The sequence below is a fragment of the Amphibalanus amphitrite genome, unplaced genomic scaffold (assembly GCF_019059575.1).
Source record: "Amphibalanus amphitrite isolate SeventyFive unplaced genomic scaffold, NRLGWU_Aamphi_draft 000150F_arrow, whole genome shotgun sequence".
NCBI lineage: Eukaryota > Metazoa > Arthropoda > Thecostraca > Balanomorpha > Balanidae > Amphibalanus > Amphibalanus amphitrite.
The window spans coordinates 575,112-594,490 of NW_024881645.1; the positions used below are offsets into that span (position 1 = coordinate 575,112).

Sequence of the window (19,379 nt, forward strand, 5' to 3'; positions counted from 1 at the left end):
CTCTCTCACAAAAACGGTCCAACCGAGACGGACCGCCAGGCCGACGAAAGCAGTTAATGAGACCCGTGCCGTAATTCAGCCAGGCCCAGATGAGCGAGCCGCAAATAACCCGGAAACGAAAACAAATCTCAAGACGCTCAAAGAGCGGCTGCCTCCGAGCAATTTAGTAGCCTTTTTTCAAATGGAGATTAGAGACTGAAGGGCAATTTCATGATTACGACGTTCAGTATTTATAGAAAAATGATCATTATTGCATCAACTGTAATTTGTCTTACGAACGTCTCAGAGTGAATTACAAACGACAACAGATAATTTCCCTCTACCACATTTTTTCCTTGCGTGGGTAGCTATCGGCTACCATTTGGACGGACTTACACCCTTCCAGTTATCACTGATGGGTGCTGTTGGCAGTGCAACGCTTTTTCAATCATATCAGCTTCAAATCATCGAAGGTCGACGCAATGGCTCGTTCACGGAGACAACAAAGCTCGTTTTTTTCTATTTTCGTGTTCCAAGAACTGAGGTCATCAGTTCAGTGGGGCGACACAGATGACAGAATTACATCATAATCGTCGGAACATATTTGGTATGTCCAGTCGCTATAAACTGAAGCTTAAACTCTGATATAGGTAGTCAGCTGATGTGATCGCGGGCACCGCGCACAGCAGGCACTAAGCGATCTTATAAAATCGTTCATAGATGGCGCTGCTATCAGGCGCCTGCCGGTATGCTGCGCAGCAAAGCAGCTTATGGGCCCAATCGGGCCCAATCTTATAAACGTCGTGAAATGGATATGGCAGCACTCTAAGGCTGGATATATAGTACGCAATCTTATAAAACTCTGAAATCGAAAACACGGCACGTTCTTTACGGTAATTGGTAGCCGCTGGTTTTGAGGATGCTGTAGAATAATTTTAACCGTGAGCAGCTGTGCACATCTCAAAACACCGACAATCATCAGCTGTTTGCGGTTTCAGCGGCGTCCATTTCACGCCAGAATTTGTGGCGTACTTTGACGAGCTTCTCAGACAGTTTAATTGATTTAAGATGAATTCCATGTTTTATGATATAAGTATGCAATATTTTACGTTATGATATTTTTAAGATTAAAACATCCTTCACATATTAACTCATGGTTTATTATAATGATGCTTATTATACAGACAACGATCAATTTCAAAATATGTATTTTCAGGAACTAAATGCACACTAAAACACATAAAAACGAGTGTTCATCGTTATATGGATTTATTTTTCAAATTAAAAGGGGATTTTTGATAGGATTTTAGCGCCAGTAACCATCATAGATTTTCGGCAGCCACTGCATTATAGAATCGGTATGGGTCTTTAGCCTATTCTCACGTCTCACGTATGACACAAATAACGGGCACTTCATGGCTTCTGATTAGATATCTAAATTAATGATGATATAAATTAGTTTGTCAAAAAAAAGTTAATTCCTACTCACTATTCGTATCTCCCCACTTTCTGTCTGGCACAGTTACGGATCAATGTGTTGTTTCTCTTCCTGCATCTCGATCTGACTTCTGAGCCGAGTATTTTTCTTGATATGCTTTGATATGTAGACTGGGTTCTTCAATCTTTTGAGGAATTGCTTTTTAGCTTTAGGTTAGGTAACAGGTACCTATGCTTGAATAAGAAGGAAAATAAGCTGTAACTTGACCTAATTCAGTTCATGTACGTAGTCTTCGAATTTTAGTAGTTTATCTTCAAGAAGGAAAATGTCAAAAGCTTATGACAAGAAGGAAAATAAGCTATATCTTGAATTAATCCAGTTAATGTACGTATCTTGATGCTCAAATTGTAGGAGCTTCATTGTCAACGGCATTACTTAAATTACTGAAACAGTAGCCGAGCTATAATTAAATGACTATTTAAATAATTCTTTAACAAATTTATTGCAATGCCTTAACAGCAAATAAATGCAAATGATTAGTAGAAGAAACACTTTATTCACTCGAATTTCTGAGCGCGAGAATGCCCTCGCTGAAATTTATTTGGTCGGCAATCCACTTTTCAGGAGAATTCTTCAAGCATGTTGGTGTTTTCCATAGTTTGCTATCACGTTTTCCATAAATAATTTATTTATTACACATATCATATGTGTGTCTCTAAAAGAAATAAATGCCCCATTAAAATTAAAACACATAACTTTTGCTGTTCGCAAACAGTACGCATAATTTCCAGTAGCGACGGCGACAAGACATTGACCAATCACGTTGCGTGTTTCCTGCTGGCGTTGATTTGTACTGTGGGCAAAATGGCGTGAATAGAATTACCATACTATTCTCTTTATAAGATTGCGTGAATAGGGTGCCGTAAATAGAGTGGGGTGGAATGATAGTACGGCATTTGGTAGCACAACCTTTATAAGATTGGGCCCTGGTGTTCGACTTAACTCAGAATGCATATTTGACCAGTATAACGCCTTTTGGGGCGACTAACGGAGCGAGCGAGAGAGCGGGCCTTGCACGTGCGAAATTGCGAGGGGGTACCTCCAAATGACTTGTGCACGGCACCCTACTAACCGGTCTCTAGCGATGTGCCAAATTTTAGCACAATCGGCCCAGCCGTTCTCGAGATCTGGAAGCGGCACCCTGCACGTGCGCACGTGCAAAATGGGTCCCGACTGACTTTTGCACGGCACCCTACTAACCGGTCCCAAACCGTGTACCAAATTTGAGCGCCATCGGTCCAGCCGATCTCGAGATCTGGAAACGACCCCTGCACGTGCGCACGTGCAGCAGCACCCCAACTCTGGCACATGGATATGCAGCGCCTAGTGGGTGCCTACCTACATGCCAACTTTAAGCGCAATCGGCCAAGTAGTTACCGAAATATTGCAACAATTGCAAAACTGACACCTCTTCGTTTTGCACGTGGCACGTGCATAAGGGGTCACCCGTCCCACATGCATCGGGAATAGTCCAATACTTGGTGGAAGGAATGAAGTAACCCAACAAAAATTACCGCGTGTAAATCGGTCAAGTGGTTGCTGAGATATAAGCCTCGCAAAAGCGTCCGCACGGCCGGCCGGCCGGCCGCTCATACTCAGAAATTTCCGCTAATCTAAGGAAAGACTCCGCTCGCTTCGCTCGCTCCGTAATAACATGAATGATTAGGAATGATATAGATGTAATGGTATGATTACGAGCGAGCGAGCGCAGCGAGCGAAGTGAGTCTTTTCAATATAACGGAAAAATCTCAGTATGAGCGGCCCGGCCCGGCCCGGCCCGGCCTGTAACGCTTTTGAGAGGCTTATATCTCAGCAACCGCTGGACCGATTGGCCTGCGATCTTTTTTGTTGGGTAGCCCCATCCCTTCTACCCCGTAATTGACTACTTTTGACACATCTCAGTGACCGTCGTGGCACGTGCCACGTGAAAAGTCAAGGGTGTTCAAGCTGTTTTGCAAAAGTAGTGATTTTGAGAGGCTCATATCTCAGCAGCCGCTTGGGCGATTGGCTTGCGGTAATTTTTGTAGGGTAGCATCATCCCTTCTACCAAAAATAGGATACTCTCGATGCATGTGGGTCACCCCCAGTGCACGTGCAAAATACAACAATAAGAGGTGTCAAATTTGTTCCCATTTTAATAACTCGGTAATTACTGGGGCGATTTCGCTGAAACTTGGCATACAGGTAGGCACCCACCAGACAATGCATTCCCATGTGTTGCGGTTAAGGTGCTACTGCACGTGCGCACGTGCAGGGGGCGCTTCCAGATCTCGAGAACGGCTGGGCCAATTGCGCTCAAATTTGGTACACGGTTGGGGACCAGTTAGTAGGGTGCCGTGCAAAAGTCAGTTTGGACGCCGTTTGCACGTGCGCACGTGCAGAATGCCGCTTCCAGATCTCAGGAACGGCTGGGCCGATTGCGTTCAAATTTGGTACACCGCTAGAGATCGGTTAGAAGGGTGCTTTGCGCAAGCCCGTTGGAAGTACCCTCTCGCCCTTCCGCACGTGCAGGGCTCACTATCTCGCTCGCTCGTTCTTCGCCCAAAAGGCGTTTTACTGGTTACGAGCGAGCGAGCGCAGCGAGCGAAGTGAGTCTTTTCAATATAACGGAAAAATCTCAGTATGAGCGGCCCGGCCCGGCCCGGCCCGGCCTGTAACGCTTTTGAGAGGCTTATATCTCAGCAACCGCTGGACCGATTGGCCTGCGATCTTTTTTGTTGGGTAGCCCCATCCCTTCTACCCCGTAATTGACTACTTTTGATACATCTCAGTGACCGTCGTGGCACGTGCCACGTGAAAAGTCAAGGGTGTTCAAGCTGTTTTGCAAAAGTAGTGATTTTGAGAGGCTCATATCTCAGCAGCCGCTTGGGCGATTGGCTTGCGGTAATTTTTGTAGGGTAGCATCATCCCTTCTACCAAAAATAGGATACTCTCGATGCATGTGGGTCACCCCCAGTGCACGTGCAAAATACAACAATAAGAGGTGTCAAATTTGTTCCCATTTTAATAACTCGGTAATTACTGGGGCGATTTCGCTGAAACTTGGCATACAGGTAGGCACCCACCAGACAATGCATTCCCATGTGTTGCGGTTAAGGTGCTACTGCACGTGCGCACGTGCAGGGGGCGCTTCCAGATCTCGAGAACGGCTGGGCCAATTGCGCTCAAATTTGGTACACGGTTGGGGACCAGTTAGTAGGGTGCCGTGCAAAAGTCAGTTTGGACGCCGTTTGCACGTGCGCACGTGCAGAATGCCGCTTCCAGATCTCAGGAACGGCTGGGCCGATTGCGTTCAAATTTGGTACACCGCTAGAGATCGGTTAGAAGGGTGCTTTGCGCAAGCCCGTTGGAAGTACCCTCTCGCCCTTCCGCACGTGCAGGGCTCACTATCTCGCTCGCTCGTTCTTCGCCCAAAAGGCGTTTTACTGGTATATGATGAAAGTGAATTGGGCAACTGATTATTTTGTTAGTTTGGCAGATATATCAGTTGACTTAAACAGTGTATTGAAGGCTGAAGCGCCGAATACGACTACACACACATGTCCCTTTCCATGCGCTTAACCTATCACGCAAACCCGTGTTGAATTATTCAGCACAATGAAGATGCGATGCAATCGGGCTCTGTCAGAAGGAGGCACATTGCAATGTCCGACTGCGACTTAGGACGTCCTTGATTTTCAGATCCGGTGACAGTCGCCCTCGTAAATAGCTCCTCCATGACCATCCACCTATCGACTCCTGTTTGGACTAAAAAGCAAATAATCTGCCACTGACCGACCTGTTTCACGAGTATTTCTTATGTTTATAAACATAAACAGACATCTTTGATATCCACTCTTGTTGTTTTTAAATTGTCACCAATAAATGCGCGTAAAATTTACCAACTTACCCACCCAATCCCCAACAAGTGCCTTACAAATATCGCACTCCCTCTTGAGCCCCTTGTCTGTCGTCACCCACCCCCTTATTTTGTCAGCCACCCACCCTGTTCCTCCCCAACCCCACTCCCCACCTACCGCTGACCTCGCAGCATTAGCAAGACGTGTCACAGGAAACCGGAAACGGCCGGACTGACCGTCCCGTAACAAGGTCGAGCCCCCCCCCCCCACACACACACACACACACGCAACGATATACATAATACAGCGCGACTGCGTTACGTTGATCGATCATAGGGAGGGAAGGGCAGTGTCCGTGAGGCACCGCACAGAGAGGGTCGGGTAGGGAGAGAGGTGACAGATTCAGTAGGCATTGGGCGCGCGAGTGTGTACTCTCGTCAGCGTGCTTGACAGAGTCGATGTGGGGTGATACGGTGAGCTGAGAGACGTGGGTATAAATGAAAAGATTTTACTCGGTGAAAACGAAATAATTTGAAGTGTCACTGCTGTTTGAGCCCAGCAATATCATGAGTCAAATCAAAGTGAAGTCTTAACACCACAATTATACCCTTCCCCCTCCAACGTAAAATCTTCCTCTAACGAGATCCTCTACAATCAGTAGTCATTAGGATCTCGCTGTCAATAATTGATTTCAACCACGACGTAATCCATTCGAGCAGATTATGGTACGTAATGACTAATAATGGTAATAGCAATGCGTTAAACACACGATCATTGAAATATTCTTCACATACTATGCTTCGCACATTCCTTGTCGTTTCCCTCTGTCGTTTTCCTCCTCCTACACCCCTTCCTTCCCATTTCCCCTCCCCTTCCGTTCCCCTGTTCCGCCCCCGGTCGTCGTTCCGGGCACTCACCGTCCTTTTTATAGAGCAGCGTCTCAACCTGCGCCTCCTCTCCAGTGCTGAACGCCTCTTGGATCTGTTCCACCTGCCAGTAGAGAGCAAATATACAAGCCGTCTATCTCGTGCCAGCCTGGCCGGAGCCGGCTCTGAACCTGGACAGACTCAGCCTCACACCAGCCGGCCACGTCCAGAGCATTTTCAATGAAAGGGTCGGACAGGAACCAAAGTCGGTCCGTAGACACCAGAAAATGGTATAGATCCGCGACAGAGAAAGAGTGTGGCGGGTCAGTTTGAGTCCATTCTTCGTGACTACCTGTGCAAAGAAGTGTAAATGTGTCTTAGTGAGACGCATTCTCTTAGTGCCCATTTTATTCGCGACCCGAAGTGGTCAGATTGGAAACAGTGGGATATCCCAAAAAAAGGCTAGACGAGATCATGTTAGCCAGCCTGCCCCGACGCAGTGCAGACACAATAAAAAAGAAGCATGTTCAGCTCTTACGGCATAAAGTGGCTGGTTGCCAACATTAGCCACAATAATCGATTACGTCGTTTGCGGTGTTAAAATTTTTTGCGGTTGGCGGCCGCTTTTTCGTTTTTTTTGCGGTGTTTGCTTTTGGCGGCGGGCGGGCGATTTTTGGCGTTTTCGTTTGGCGGTTAGCGGGCGTGCGATGCGGGCGGTTTTATTGTTTTGCGGCGTTTTTGCGTTTTTTTATTTGTGGTTTGCGGCGGGCGGGCGTTTGTTTATTTTTTGCGACGTTTGCGTTGGCGTTTCGGACGTGCGTTTTGCGCGTTTTGTGGTGTTTGCGTTTTGCGGCGGGCGGGCGTTTTTCACAATTCAAAGTCCAAACCTTCGGGCCACAGCGAAAAGCGCTGCCCTCGAGTAATCGATTATTGATAAATACGTCTAGCGGCCGTCGACAACCATCGCCGAAGTTTCCGCGCAAAATCTCTTTTTATTGCTATTGAATCAATTTACGGAATTGTCTGTATCAATCGAAGTTTTTTTTCTAAAACACATTCACTGACCAACCACTAAATACCGTGAGAGCTGTACCTACATATTTGATTCTTCACTCAGTTTGTGCGGTAAGGAAATATTAAATTATACCTATGCACAGCATGATTGTTAGGTCCCGATTCACGAACAGCAGTATCGTAATATCGTATCACAATTGTTACCATTATTACCAACTTTATTTCGAGCATTCGGCTCCGTCCAGCCACACTTGAAACGCTCATCTTCTGTATAATGTCAAGCTCCACTCATTTTAAAGTCAGCCTTTGTTTGGGCTGCAGGTCAACTAATTGCTCAAGAAGAGCGGTAAATCCTGAAGATCCAGTGAGCTAGTCTGTTTTATGAGCTGTTTCAACTTACCTGGTTACAAATACCTGAGACTTAGTCTGATTAACCCCGTGAAAATTGCATGCTTAAGCGCCGTAAAGTTGTTTAAAATTGTAGCACAAGTTTAGCAAACAGTGTTGAAACAAGTTTCAATTTGTACGCATTTTCGTAGTGTTTGCAGAGTTTGTCTTAAATCTACGAGACTGAGCAATTTCCATGGAATTGCTAATGAAAGTGCACGCTTTTTCATAGTGCAGCTGGCGAAATATACGATTTATATCACTAAATGGCTATCGCTTATGACAATTCATCAATCTTATGCCATCCATCTCCTAGAACGTATCACAGGCCACTTGCTTTTGACACGGAAAATGGATCTGCCGAATAAAATCATATTCTGGCCTAGACAATCGTCTTCACCACATCACTCAAGTCAAAGGTCAATGGCCCCACAGCTGAGTCACATCAGAGACATGATTCATGGGACGTGCAAAAGTTGGCTGGCCCCCATGAGCCACCACCGTCGCGGAACAAACAGCCACTGGCGTATTGCAAACCCCCTCCCCCCACCCCAGCCCCTCCCAACCGCTACAGTGAGCCTCCAGCCCCTTGCAGCCTGGCCGGCCGCGACTGTCAGGGCCGGAGTCGCGTGTTGACTAATTAATCAGTCATGAATCATGGTGGAGACTTCCCCCATCAGATACGCCTTCACGCCATCGCTCATAGACAGCCGGCGGCGTGTAGACCGCTAATGAAAAGCATTGATCTTTAATCGATTTGGCATGCATTGTCACACAAGTATTTTCCTGACATGCCCAATGAGACATTGTAGACTTGTACCGTCCCTCTATGAACAATTCAAATTTGCCTATAGTTCGACATAACCACTCGCTTAAAACATCAGAAAATATCAGTTCCCAAAATTATCTCCTTGCAATTATGAACGTTGCCGTTTCAACCATGTGGCTTAGTCAGAAGTCAAGCCGACCCATCTCGAGGCAAAGTTAAAGGAAAAGTAATTTAACACGTTTCTCGCCTTACCCTATAGGGTCTAGATTACCAAGCTTTTTTTTAATCGTCTGTAATTTTTCCAACAAAAACTCGTCTTTCATAATTTTGTCTTCTTTCTCCCAGCTATCCACAGTCCATCCTCCTATGGGAGAGGAAGGGAAAGCTGAGACAAAAAAAAAATGAAACACTGTCAGCACAGTTTGTGTGAGTGTGATCTGGTGAGTGCTAGGTACCGACAGCTCCGGTGAGTCGCGCCTGACACTCATCACTACTGCAGGCACGTTTCGTACCGCCGTCCGTATTCAACCACGGATAGGTCACCGGGGATGAACGCCGCCCGCTTCCCGATCGCTCTGCAGTAATATCGCAAGTCGCAACGGATAAGTCAGCTCAAATTCAAAAAATTCATTCACTGAGCTAAGTTCGCTGGGAAAGGTAAATACGAATGCGAAGGCGGTACAGCTCAGTAGATTGCGACCGATAGTTTGTCTTACGCATTTTCTGAGCAAATGAAACACAATCAAATAACCGTTTCCATTCCTTGCGTCACCAGCTTACCCCACGGGTGTCACCTCAACCGCTCCTGTTCCGGGATTCATCTATCGCTATCACCCGGGGCGTTACCTTCTGTTCGTCTCGAGCGCCCCTCACGGCCAGAGAGCACTCTGGGCTGATGAGTGCCGCGGAGTTTTGCCACCGAGCCGTCCGAAGCAGCACTCAGTGACGACAAACTCGACTCTTGTGGCCGCGGACGGTGTGCAAGAGATCGACAGACGGGTCGCACTCAGAAACTTCGGTCTACTCCAGGCGAGATTAGCTAGATCTTTGAAAGTGACGATGTTTCCCATGCGGCACATCTCAATCCAATCTTTGCGTTTGACTTTTTAAAAGGAAGTGAACGGGCTTCGCTTCTGAGATACCGGAGTATCTCCAAAGGTTGGCTGTGGAATCACCTTGGCATGAACCCAAGCCACGGGTTGTCAACTGTGCAGACGAATCGTGTCAGCCGCAAGCGAAATCAGTCATAATGGCTGTCAATTAGACGAACTGAGCTATTGGATAGGGACAGCAATGCAAGCTATAGGGCAGCTCTTATCTCCCCATAGTGCATTGTTCCTAAGGCCGACATTAGGACGCTTGTTTGATGATATGATAAAGTGCCCTCTTAGTGCTTTTTTATGTTCTGAAATTTTATAGCTAAAGGGTAACAGCTGAGCTATGTGGAATACATATACTGACTGTATAGTGATGGGATCATGCGTGAAGGTATTTCACACTAGGTTGTAAATATGTCGTAAAATGTCGGCGTTTGACGCCGTCTTTCTTTGGGCTGCTAAGTCGATCAGAATTTTCTCTTTAATCTCCGGCAGGGTCCATAAAACTGTTACCTACATTAAAGGCTATCGATGCAAGCAAGCAAAAGTGCATAATGCATTCACATATCTTCTGAAAACAATGCATCACGCGGGCCATAATGCCTGCCCCTAGCCTAGCATCCTAGCCTCATAAGTCTTGTGAAGTTTGGCTCTGAGACAAACAACCTCCCTCAACACGACAACTGCAAATGAAGACTGAGTTTCAAAGACACCGCAATCTGAAGGAAGTTTAGCAGCGAGTTTTTAATCTAAAACCCAGATGGTTTGGCATTCTACTTTCAAACAACCTTCTGAAACTACTTCCTGCATATTTTTTCCAGGTTTCATAACAGTTCTTCAGGCTGCACCAGCCAAACTTTCTGACATTAGAGTAAATTGCCAGAGTCGTGGATTCAAACTCAATGCTTTGTCAGGTATTTCAACATCTATGTTAATTACCTATATCACAAACATAGATAATTACACAAATTTGTCTTAGAAATAAGCATCGGTCCCAGGGCCAATCACCGTACAGCGTACAATGAATTATCCTACAAAATGACTATTTCACTTTTCTGAAATGTTTTTATTCTGGGCCATCACAAGTTATACTACGAACCGTCAGGGTGCATCCACCGGTAGCAGGTATGAACTAGCTAACGGAATTTAGGAAAGACAACATACGAGTATAACTTATGATTGGTTAAAAGTAAACTCATAATGACAATGCAATAATGAGAGACAGTGCATACACAAAATGCAAACATTTATGCGTTTTTACTTTGCCAGACGTAGACGATAGAGAAACATAAAATGGCATCAGGTCAAGACCAAGAAGACGAAAAACCGCTGAGGAAAAGTCAGACCGTTAACGTCTGCCAACATTAGCCGCGTGTTGACCATTATTTGTTCTGTAGTATTTGACCACCTCAACCACAAAATTGCATCGCCGAAGACAGACGTAAAAGATTCTGAAAGATTAGGAAGTTCTGACTTGAATCCTACTCTCATCCTCGTGCCCGCTTTAGGTGACTTTGTTTGCTTAATTTTCACGTCTTTGATGCACTCTTTCGGTAATGATAATTTAAACTTCTTCCTGCGGTATATTAAAAAAATTACCATCAATTATTAACCATTCGATTTACATTCATTCATGAACACCTCTCTGCTCACAGCTATCATGCCATGTGGCAGGTCACTATAGTCACAGCCACAAGGTCACGTGACAGGTCACTGCTCACAACCATCAAGTCACGTGACCATTCAGTCACTATCGCCACCAGGTCAGGTGACCGGTCACTCACCGCCGCCTGTGATGTCATAGGTCCGTGCAGGAAGAGGCAGAGGCCGCCCTGCTGCATCACCTCTGCTCGACTGAAGCCGGTCATCTTGCTGAAGCCCTCGTTGGCATAGATGACGGTGCGGTCCTCGACGTTGTTCACCACCAGGAACGCCCGATCTGGGGGTAAAACAGCAGGGAACAGAGGTCAGGTCAAGCGGCCAAATGTGCCAAGTATGCACAGTTGAGGGTACGGACAGCGTTTGAGTTAAGTGGACATCAGTGTAATGTTTTGATGACATGATTGTTAAATGATTCATGATGTGATTAAACGTTTGGTTATTTAGTTGATTACGAATGATATGCAATTGTGTGATCGTAACTCAGCGCATTATTCTGTAATCCGTCGTCATTTAATACCGTTCCATAATTTGATAAGACAATTAGTCTCCGGGGCCATCCCGGCAGCTTAGTTACGGCTGTGTTTAGTCATTTATCACTGCCGCTGATGAGGGGGTAATTACAGGCGTCACTGTCGGGATCCCCGGGGACGCCAGATCGCCGAGGAAAACCCGATTACGACAATCACATAACGAATAAGTCGATTTAAGTAGGGAACTGACGAGCTAAATGAATAGGCAACTGCAACTGTTTAATATCTAGTTGTGCCGTAAAACGATATTGAGACTTTCATTGATTTTAAAATTTCTGAGCTTGCTCTTATTACTTTTTTCTCAGCTCAATATGCATTGGTGTGCTCGAAATCTATCAGCTAAAACATATGTTTTTTACAGTATGATTAGTTTGGCCAATCATTCATGATTGAAATTTCTTTTTCGATGCATATCGCTGACCCATTAACTTTTAGTTACATATGGGCACATCGAGCACAAGTGGTATTTTGTACATTTGTTTCAATTGTGTTTATAATTTCATAAAGATATCGATTCAGCCTACAGTCCGAGCAAGATTGGACGCCTCTTGGAGCAAAGCGCCGCCATCCATCTCAGTACAGTCACCATGAATCTGCTTTATTGCATTCTACTCTAACGCCATTGAATAAGGACCAACTGGCTTACGATTAGCCTTTACAGGGATCTGCGCATGGAAAAGAAGTTATTCATATTCACCTGATACTTGGGCTATCATCTGGAGAATGTATCTGAGCAGTGAGCAGCATGAGAACAAAATCCAATTAACCCCACAGATTCACATACGCACAGATTGGTCGCCGCGTTGCGTAACATGGCATGCACTACGCGGAAGTCAAACGACTCATTAGGATGAGGCAAATGCTATACTTATCGACTATCGAGGGTAAAGAGCAAAACAAATGAGCACTGGGCAGATCTGTGACCTGTTTGTTCCGTGGAAGCCAGGCAATTCTTACAGAGGAAAACAAATTATCCCGAACATGCAAGTCAAAGTAGTTTTTTTTTAACGTTTATTTACATCATCTGACACATACACACACATTCATCACATCAACAGAGACAGGATAGTTATTAAAAGTGAACACATGATGATGATTTTTGGGCCCGTCTGGCCAGACCGGGACGACACTCCAGCTACATAGTGCCATCCCGGCCCCGGGGAGAGCTGGGGGATACCTCCCCGGCCGGGGAGAGCTGTGGGATACCTCCCCGGCGCTCCAGACGGGCCTCCTGCCCCCGCCCGCGCTGCCCTACTTCTTCATATGAAAATGGAAAATAAAACAGTACACAGTACACACGCATTCGTAGGGGCAGCGCCCCTGACCACCGACCGCCCGAGCGGGGCGCCGGGGCGCAGACCGCCCTTCCGGCGCCCCAGCCGAGCGGCCGGCAAGTCAAAGTAGTTATAGCTGAACTGCATATTAACTTTTCGGTGCCACGGTACAGAAGCGTTTAGCTTCTAACCGTAAACTACACTAGATTGTCTTAGGTTAGTTAATTGTTCCTATTGGCTGTTTCCAAGAATGGTTTTCTTCATCTGCATTCTTCTCTCGAGGCCACAAATTAGCTGGAGAACCTAAATCTCCTCGATGTTGCGCATGACAGCGCCAATGTTGCGCTGTCCTGTCCTGTCCGTCTGGCTGTCACGCCTGTCCTGACACCGTGGAGGTCCCAGGTGGTGCCGGTGCACCATGTCGCAGTAATTCAACCAGCCATCGACCGTGTCGACCCGCCCAGTCATTCAAACAGAGACTTGTCACGGTGACAGATTCCTGGAATGTACCGGCGGCGTTCTAAACAGCGCCCTCTTGACCCTGAGAGCTGTGGTGAGAAGCGTGGTAAGCTACATATCTCACCACTCAGACGCTCGACTCAGCAAAGCAACAGCCGCAGCTCATTGGCTCAATACGGTCTTTCAGCTGTAAGTCGTCACCCATGAGCCGGCGCCACGGCCGTTCGTAAGCCGCCCCTGAACCGTCCCTAAACATAGCTGATCGACCGTGGCGCCGGCGGCGACCGACCGGTCCGACCCGCGACCCCGTCCGGCGCCAACCCGCCTCCGACGGTCTGCCCGCACACCAATTGGACCCATCAGCCATGCATGAGGGAATGTCGGTAGCGGCGATTGGTCGTAACATCAGTGGCGCGTGCGGCGCTCCACCGGCTGGAGCGGAGCGGAGCAGTGATATGTTTCCCGGCTGGGTCAGTCCGCCGGCAGCGGCGGCGGCGGCGCACCCCGCCGGTCACCGGCAGGGGTCCGACCGGCACTTCTGAGGGAGAATGACCCCTCCCGCTGGGCCGTGTTTAACGTCGCACTGCGCTGGAGTGTAGCGTCGCGAGCGACGCGCTGTCTGATGGGAGTGGCAGACAATTTGTATCCGACGCACAGTGCCGTCGTCAGCCATCATTGCAGACCGACTCCAATCGCGCATATCGACAGTAGGTCCTGCCTAACGGGAGCGACATTGAGCAGTCCTCCATCCAGGACACGCCTCAGCTCTCATGATCGCCATCGCGAATGGCCAGATGCGCATATCCGGCTTGAACGCTCGATGGAGCGAGTAAAGCGTTCCGAGACTGCCTGACGCATCCCATCGGTAACGCAGCATATCATAATAAGTGTTTTTCGTTTACTCGGATAGAGCTCCACAGGAACCGAATCTTCCATCACAATATTTCAACCGAAATGGTTTGATGTTACAGATGAAAGAGATGCCAAGAAAAGTTGTTTCCAATGTGGTGGGTGGTGGAAATGATGTTTTGCATTGGAGGTCTGTACCGGTGCACAGCCGTTCACTTTTACCATTTTCAAGATGATATTAATTAACTGCAAAACAAGATATCGTAATGACTTATTTCAATGGAGATATTATGTGTGGTTGACATGCGATAAAACATACCTTCCTTCAGACAGCATCAGGAGAGGTAAGTTTCTCTAAATACTAGTAAGCATTGTGTACACTGTATGTATAGCTGTGAAAAGGAGGCAAGCGATCTTGAGCTAAAGGAATTCTAAGCTTAAACATAATATCAAAAAATGAGCACAGTTATATGAAATAAAGAAATGCCGGAGCCCGAGTCGAATAAAAGACAAAATTTATTTCAGCCACACATTGTTAAAAAATAATGAAATTAAAATTTTAGCGTCTTGATCTCCGCTCATCAGATATGGAAATACGAGCGCTTTCGGGGCACTCCGGACCCATGAGCAAAAGCTCTAAACATAGTGCAGACGTCGAGTGGCGTTTGTTATTACGGAACTAAGAATATCCAACCGTCATGCAGTTACGAGTGGGACATTATTCGCGGCCAACGGAGCTAAATGTAGAAAAATATTTGCAGCTGACGTTATCCGGTCATATAGCCTCTCTCCAATTATACAAGTTCTGAGAGACGAGGAACGCGAAACGAAGATGTACCTACGACGCATCTCCAAGACCTCAAATTTCACCGACAATCCATGTGAAGAAATTCCTTGACTGATATTGACTAGTTTCAAAAGGCATTGGAAACGCCGTTCGCCAAGCATATTCATTCCTTGCAAATCAACAAAAGAGACTGTAAAGTACAGGGTCATATTACAGAAAAATGGAGCGCATAACAACAATTCTTGGCTAATCTGTTTTTGGCAGCGTGTGAATTAGTCCATCACAAATTCCCGTCATATGGGTGCCAAGGGCTGATAAATATTTAACACGTCCCCCTACTAAACCACATTTGCATGCGACATTTAGACTTCGCTCAAACTGAGGCTCTGTCCTGTCAGACTGTTGGTATTTTTACTAGACAGCTTGGTATTTTTACCCCTACAGCTGGCTGTTCCACCCAAACTAATCCAACCTTAGGTCGTTCGCTGGCTCAAGTCATTAAGAGCTCAAACAAACCATTGGCGTTATCTCGGTCAGCCAAGGTCGGGATCGACCGTCTGCCATCGACATATTGACCGACCAACAGCTGACCACGCCCCCCTCCCCTCCTACCCGCCCCTCCACCCCCTCTGCACGCTAGCCAGGACCGCTCAGGAGAACAGGGAACACAGGTGGAGACCACTTCACGTTGGATCGAGAAATTACGGTGGTTTTCCAGAAGCTGGTCGCTGGGGTTTGGCATCCGGCGTGAAAATTGCGAAGAACTTGGCATTGTTTTGAACCAAAATAAAGACTTGTCTGGAACGTTTAGGGAATATAACGTAAAATAGTCATACAGGGGTTGAAAGGAAGACGCAAAACATATGCGAAAGTTTATTGCATTATATGGCGAATAAAGATCGCTGTCGACGCAAACTTTGATAGGATCGCGTACTAAAAAAGGAAGAAATCGATGCATTTACTGTATGCGAAACATTACCGTCGAAAATCCAATGCAAATCTGGAGTCCAATGACGACAAAAGTTATCCGGTTTGCGTTTCCAATTCCTGAAAGGTGAGCGGGTCACACATTTGTGATGCGAGCGGCAAAAATGGCCCGTTGTCAACTTGGAGAATCGCCTCGCCTTCCACCAGACGCGTGTCCTGTGAAACGAATTCTGTGTCGAAAAACAGCGCCGACACTGCCTGCCGGCCGACCCACGAGAACTCCATAGGCTAAACGGCCGACCCTCAATCTTCTTCGATGCCAAGAATAGCGAGTAAAGCTCTATCCGAGACAAACGTCAGGTCCGACTACCAATCCATCAATCACCAGCTGCAGTTCTTAGGTCCAGAGTTGCGCCACCGCCGCTCGTGCCACCTTTTTCCTAACCGAACTGACCGCGATGTGTGCTCGCATCTCACCACATACTTCTCACAACTCATCCACCCGCCAAACACCATCATTGCATCATCGATTCTCGGCCCTGAATGTAAACACTAACCTCACCACCACCGCAACCGTCGTCCTCCCTCGATCGCCACAGAACCAAGCCTCCATACCATCGGCGGCACATCACCGACCATCGCGTCGTCGACGACTGCCACGGTCGCTCCTCTGGGCGGGGGCGGGGGTGGGGGCAGGGTGGGGGTGGCGGGGGTGGCTGCGTCTCCCAGGCCGAAGGTAAACAGCTCAGCGCGGCTCGCACGCCGCCGCACGGGCTCCAACCTGATGGAGACTGACGGAGACAAACAGCTGCCGTCGACCAGCCGTGCAGAAAATCACCGCCTGCCAACAGCGGCATGATGGCTGGGCAGACGGGCCGGCGACTACGGCCAGCGACGACGGGCAATGCTGCAGGGAGGGGAGGAGGACAGGCGGGATGGTGGGGGGGGGAGGAGGCTTGGTGACGGGGGGGGCGAGGGGCGAAGGCGAAGGCAGCCGAGCTAATGGTGACAGCATGAGCAATGCGCCGAAGGAATATTATGGAATCCCGTGGAGATAATGCATTGAATTGATTGGGTAGTGTTTCAGGGTGCCTTCACATTTGATGCTCATCAGCAGGTAGGTTGTTTTAGATCGGTTTGCTATGTTCTTGATATGCTATCCTGGATCTCGAAATAAGATCGGCGTTAGCAATAACACCTGCCATTCGCCGAGTTCCATTTTCGTCAACCGTATCATCACTATAACTGCCACTGGAATTTCGCAGATGGAATTGTGAACCTGTCTGACCTTTTGATCATGTTCACCGGCCAACTTTGAGAGCTAACGCTGGCAGAGCGGACAGGCGCAAAGCTGCATCGTTGCAATCAGGGTACGCTGGTGAATCTCCAGTCTAGACATCAATAGCGCGAGCGGCAGACATTTAGATCAAGGCAACTCCACGCCTGAGATTAAGGCCATGCATAGTCACCTTTCACTCACGCAGCTAATTAGAATGCAAATGATATTCTACCCTAACGAGCGTTGTTGATGACTTAGTGCTATAAACCGTGACAATTTCTTGTCAGCTCTCAAAGGGTTGCATAACACAGGTGAAGTTTATTTAGTTAGCCAAAGTAGTCAGTGTTGGTGTAGCCCCTCACAGGTTTTCGATTTTGTTTCGGGTAGAAAAGCGAAGCTCCTGCTTGTCTCACAAAGCGGGATTAATATTATCGAAATCAAATAACCTTGAGCTGTTTCAAATGTTCAAGATCATGATTGGATTTGGATGAGAGCTGCATTAAAAATGTCCGGTAAGTTTTGAGCTCATTCAAGGTTTTAATTTAATTCAGCTAACGTTTCACATGTCAAAATATTATCAATAGGCAGATTTCCGTTTTCACTGGTGGAAATCAGGTAGACCACGCTGTTTACCAATGACAATGAGAGACCGAGAAACGTCAGCGAGTAGCTTTCAGTAATTTCCATATAATATAGGTAGGTATAAGACAGAAAACTCTAAGACGCGTTCCTCAAGATTTTACTTGCTTCATAAATCGTCATCGCCCACTTTCATATGCGGTTTGACTCCACCGCCACCGGTAGGGTCTAACCGGTGACTCGAATAGACCACCGGTGGCCGAAAGGACTCTACGTATGATTCTGATAAAGGTGTGACAATTACCGCTGGAAATACTACATGTGTAACCATGACCGACCTTGCCTGTCGTAGAGGTGCTCCAGCAGAGCAGCGAATGTGTTCTGCTTACGGCTTGACTCGTACAGTCTCCGTGAAGATAGCGAAAACGCCAGAGCTCTGGCAAAGTCCCCGTAGCGGTGCATAGACTCTACCCACCCCACCCTCCACTCTTTCCGGCTTTTGCTCACTCTGCACTCTTCACTCTGCCCCTAGGCAGTCTCAGATCACGTCACCCGAAATCGCATCCCGTCACCCCACCCGCCGCCATCTCACTGCACACTGACTACAACACACAGTCAGCTGAGTCGGGCGACCGTGACCTTGAGCGGTACCACGTGACCCGAAAAGGTCACGTGACCTTCTCGGATCGTGACGCGGAGGGTGGACGGCCATGGGTGACCCTTGGATGTCTGTCAAGAGACTAGCCGCAGGTGGGGTGAATGAGAAAGTTGTAAGGTGCTAACTGCGAACTGAATTGAGGGCTGACTGTGTCGTATGTGAAGAGAGGCGTTGGGTGGTAAAATGTGACGAGAAATTGAGACGTAGACGTATACCTACGAGAAATTGTAACAATCGTACCTACCTTTGCAATATTTGAATCGCAGCGGGCAGCGAAGTGAGCTACCTTTAACAAGTCTATTGTGTAGCATATCTATTTTTTAATTAATTGTAAGGGGAATTACCTAGGATGCAGGCAGGATACATAAAAAATCGGCACGCGACCATAATTCACATGAGTTGTTCAGCATTTGGCACTTTCAGGTCTCGGCCGCTGAGCCCTCTTGTAAAACATTTCATCAAGCAGCTGTTCAAGTCATTTTGATCATTCAGGCAAGGATAGAATGATCTTGTGTTCTTAAATAATGAAATTGGAGAGCCTTTGCGTGCGAGCTGGTCATGCACAATAGCTGAAATTTATTGGCCATCATTTCAAACGCTCTAGAAACATGACGTAACGTTACATGCGGGGAGGGACATTAGGTATATTTTGTCAGATCACCCAATTAAAAAGTGAATCTATTGCGGCGGTTTTCGGTAGACTCGTTCTGTTACATCAAAGGAATTTTGCTTCGGTCGTCGCTTTCCAAATTCATCATTAGGAACATTCAAGTAAATCAAGACTGTGCAATCACATTAGTACATACGTTCTCATTTCGAACTTTTTTTAATTTCACGAAGACCTGCGCCGTATCTAGCAACAAAACACAATTCCAATCAAACGGCTAAGTTCAAGCGTTTTCGTTTATGCCAATTCGAAGTGGATA

The 19,379-nt window shown here is 47.1% G+C and overlaps 1 protein-coding gene across 1 annotated transcript in view; it reads right to left on the bottom strand.

The window, feature by feature from the left end:
- Positions 1-18,351, bottom strand: part of LOC122382938 (potassium voltage-gated channel subfamily H member 2-like) — a 74,587-nt gene extending 56,236 nt beyond the window's left edge. Inside the window, exons 1-3 of the mRNA XM_043368911.1 lie at positions 18,134-18,351; positions 11,234-11,388; positions 6,234-6,306 (exon numbers count right to left, since the gene is read on the bottom strand). Coding sequence (XP_043224846.1) covers positions 6,234-6,306; positions 11,234-11,388; positions 18,134-18,257 — 352 coding nt within the window. The 5' untranslated portion in view covers positions 18,258-18,351. The remainder of the gene's footprint in view (positions 1-6,233; positions 6,307-11,233; positions 11,389-18,133) is intronic.
- Between the last annotated feature and the right edge of the window lie 1,028 nt (positions 18,352-19,379).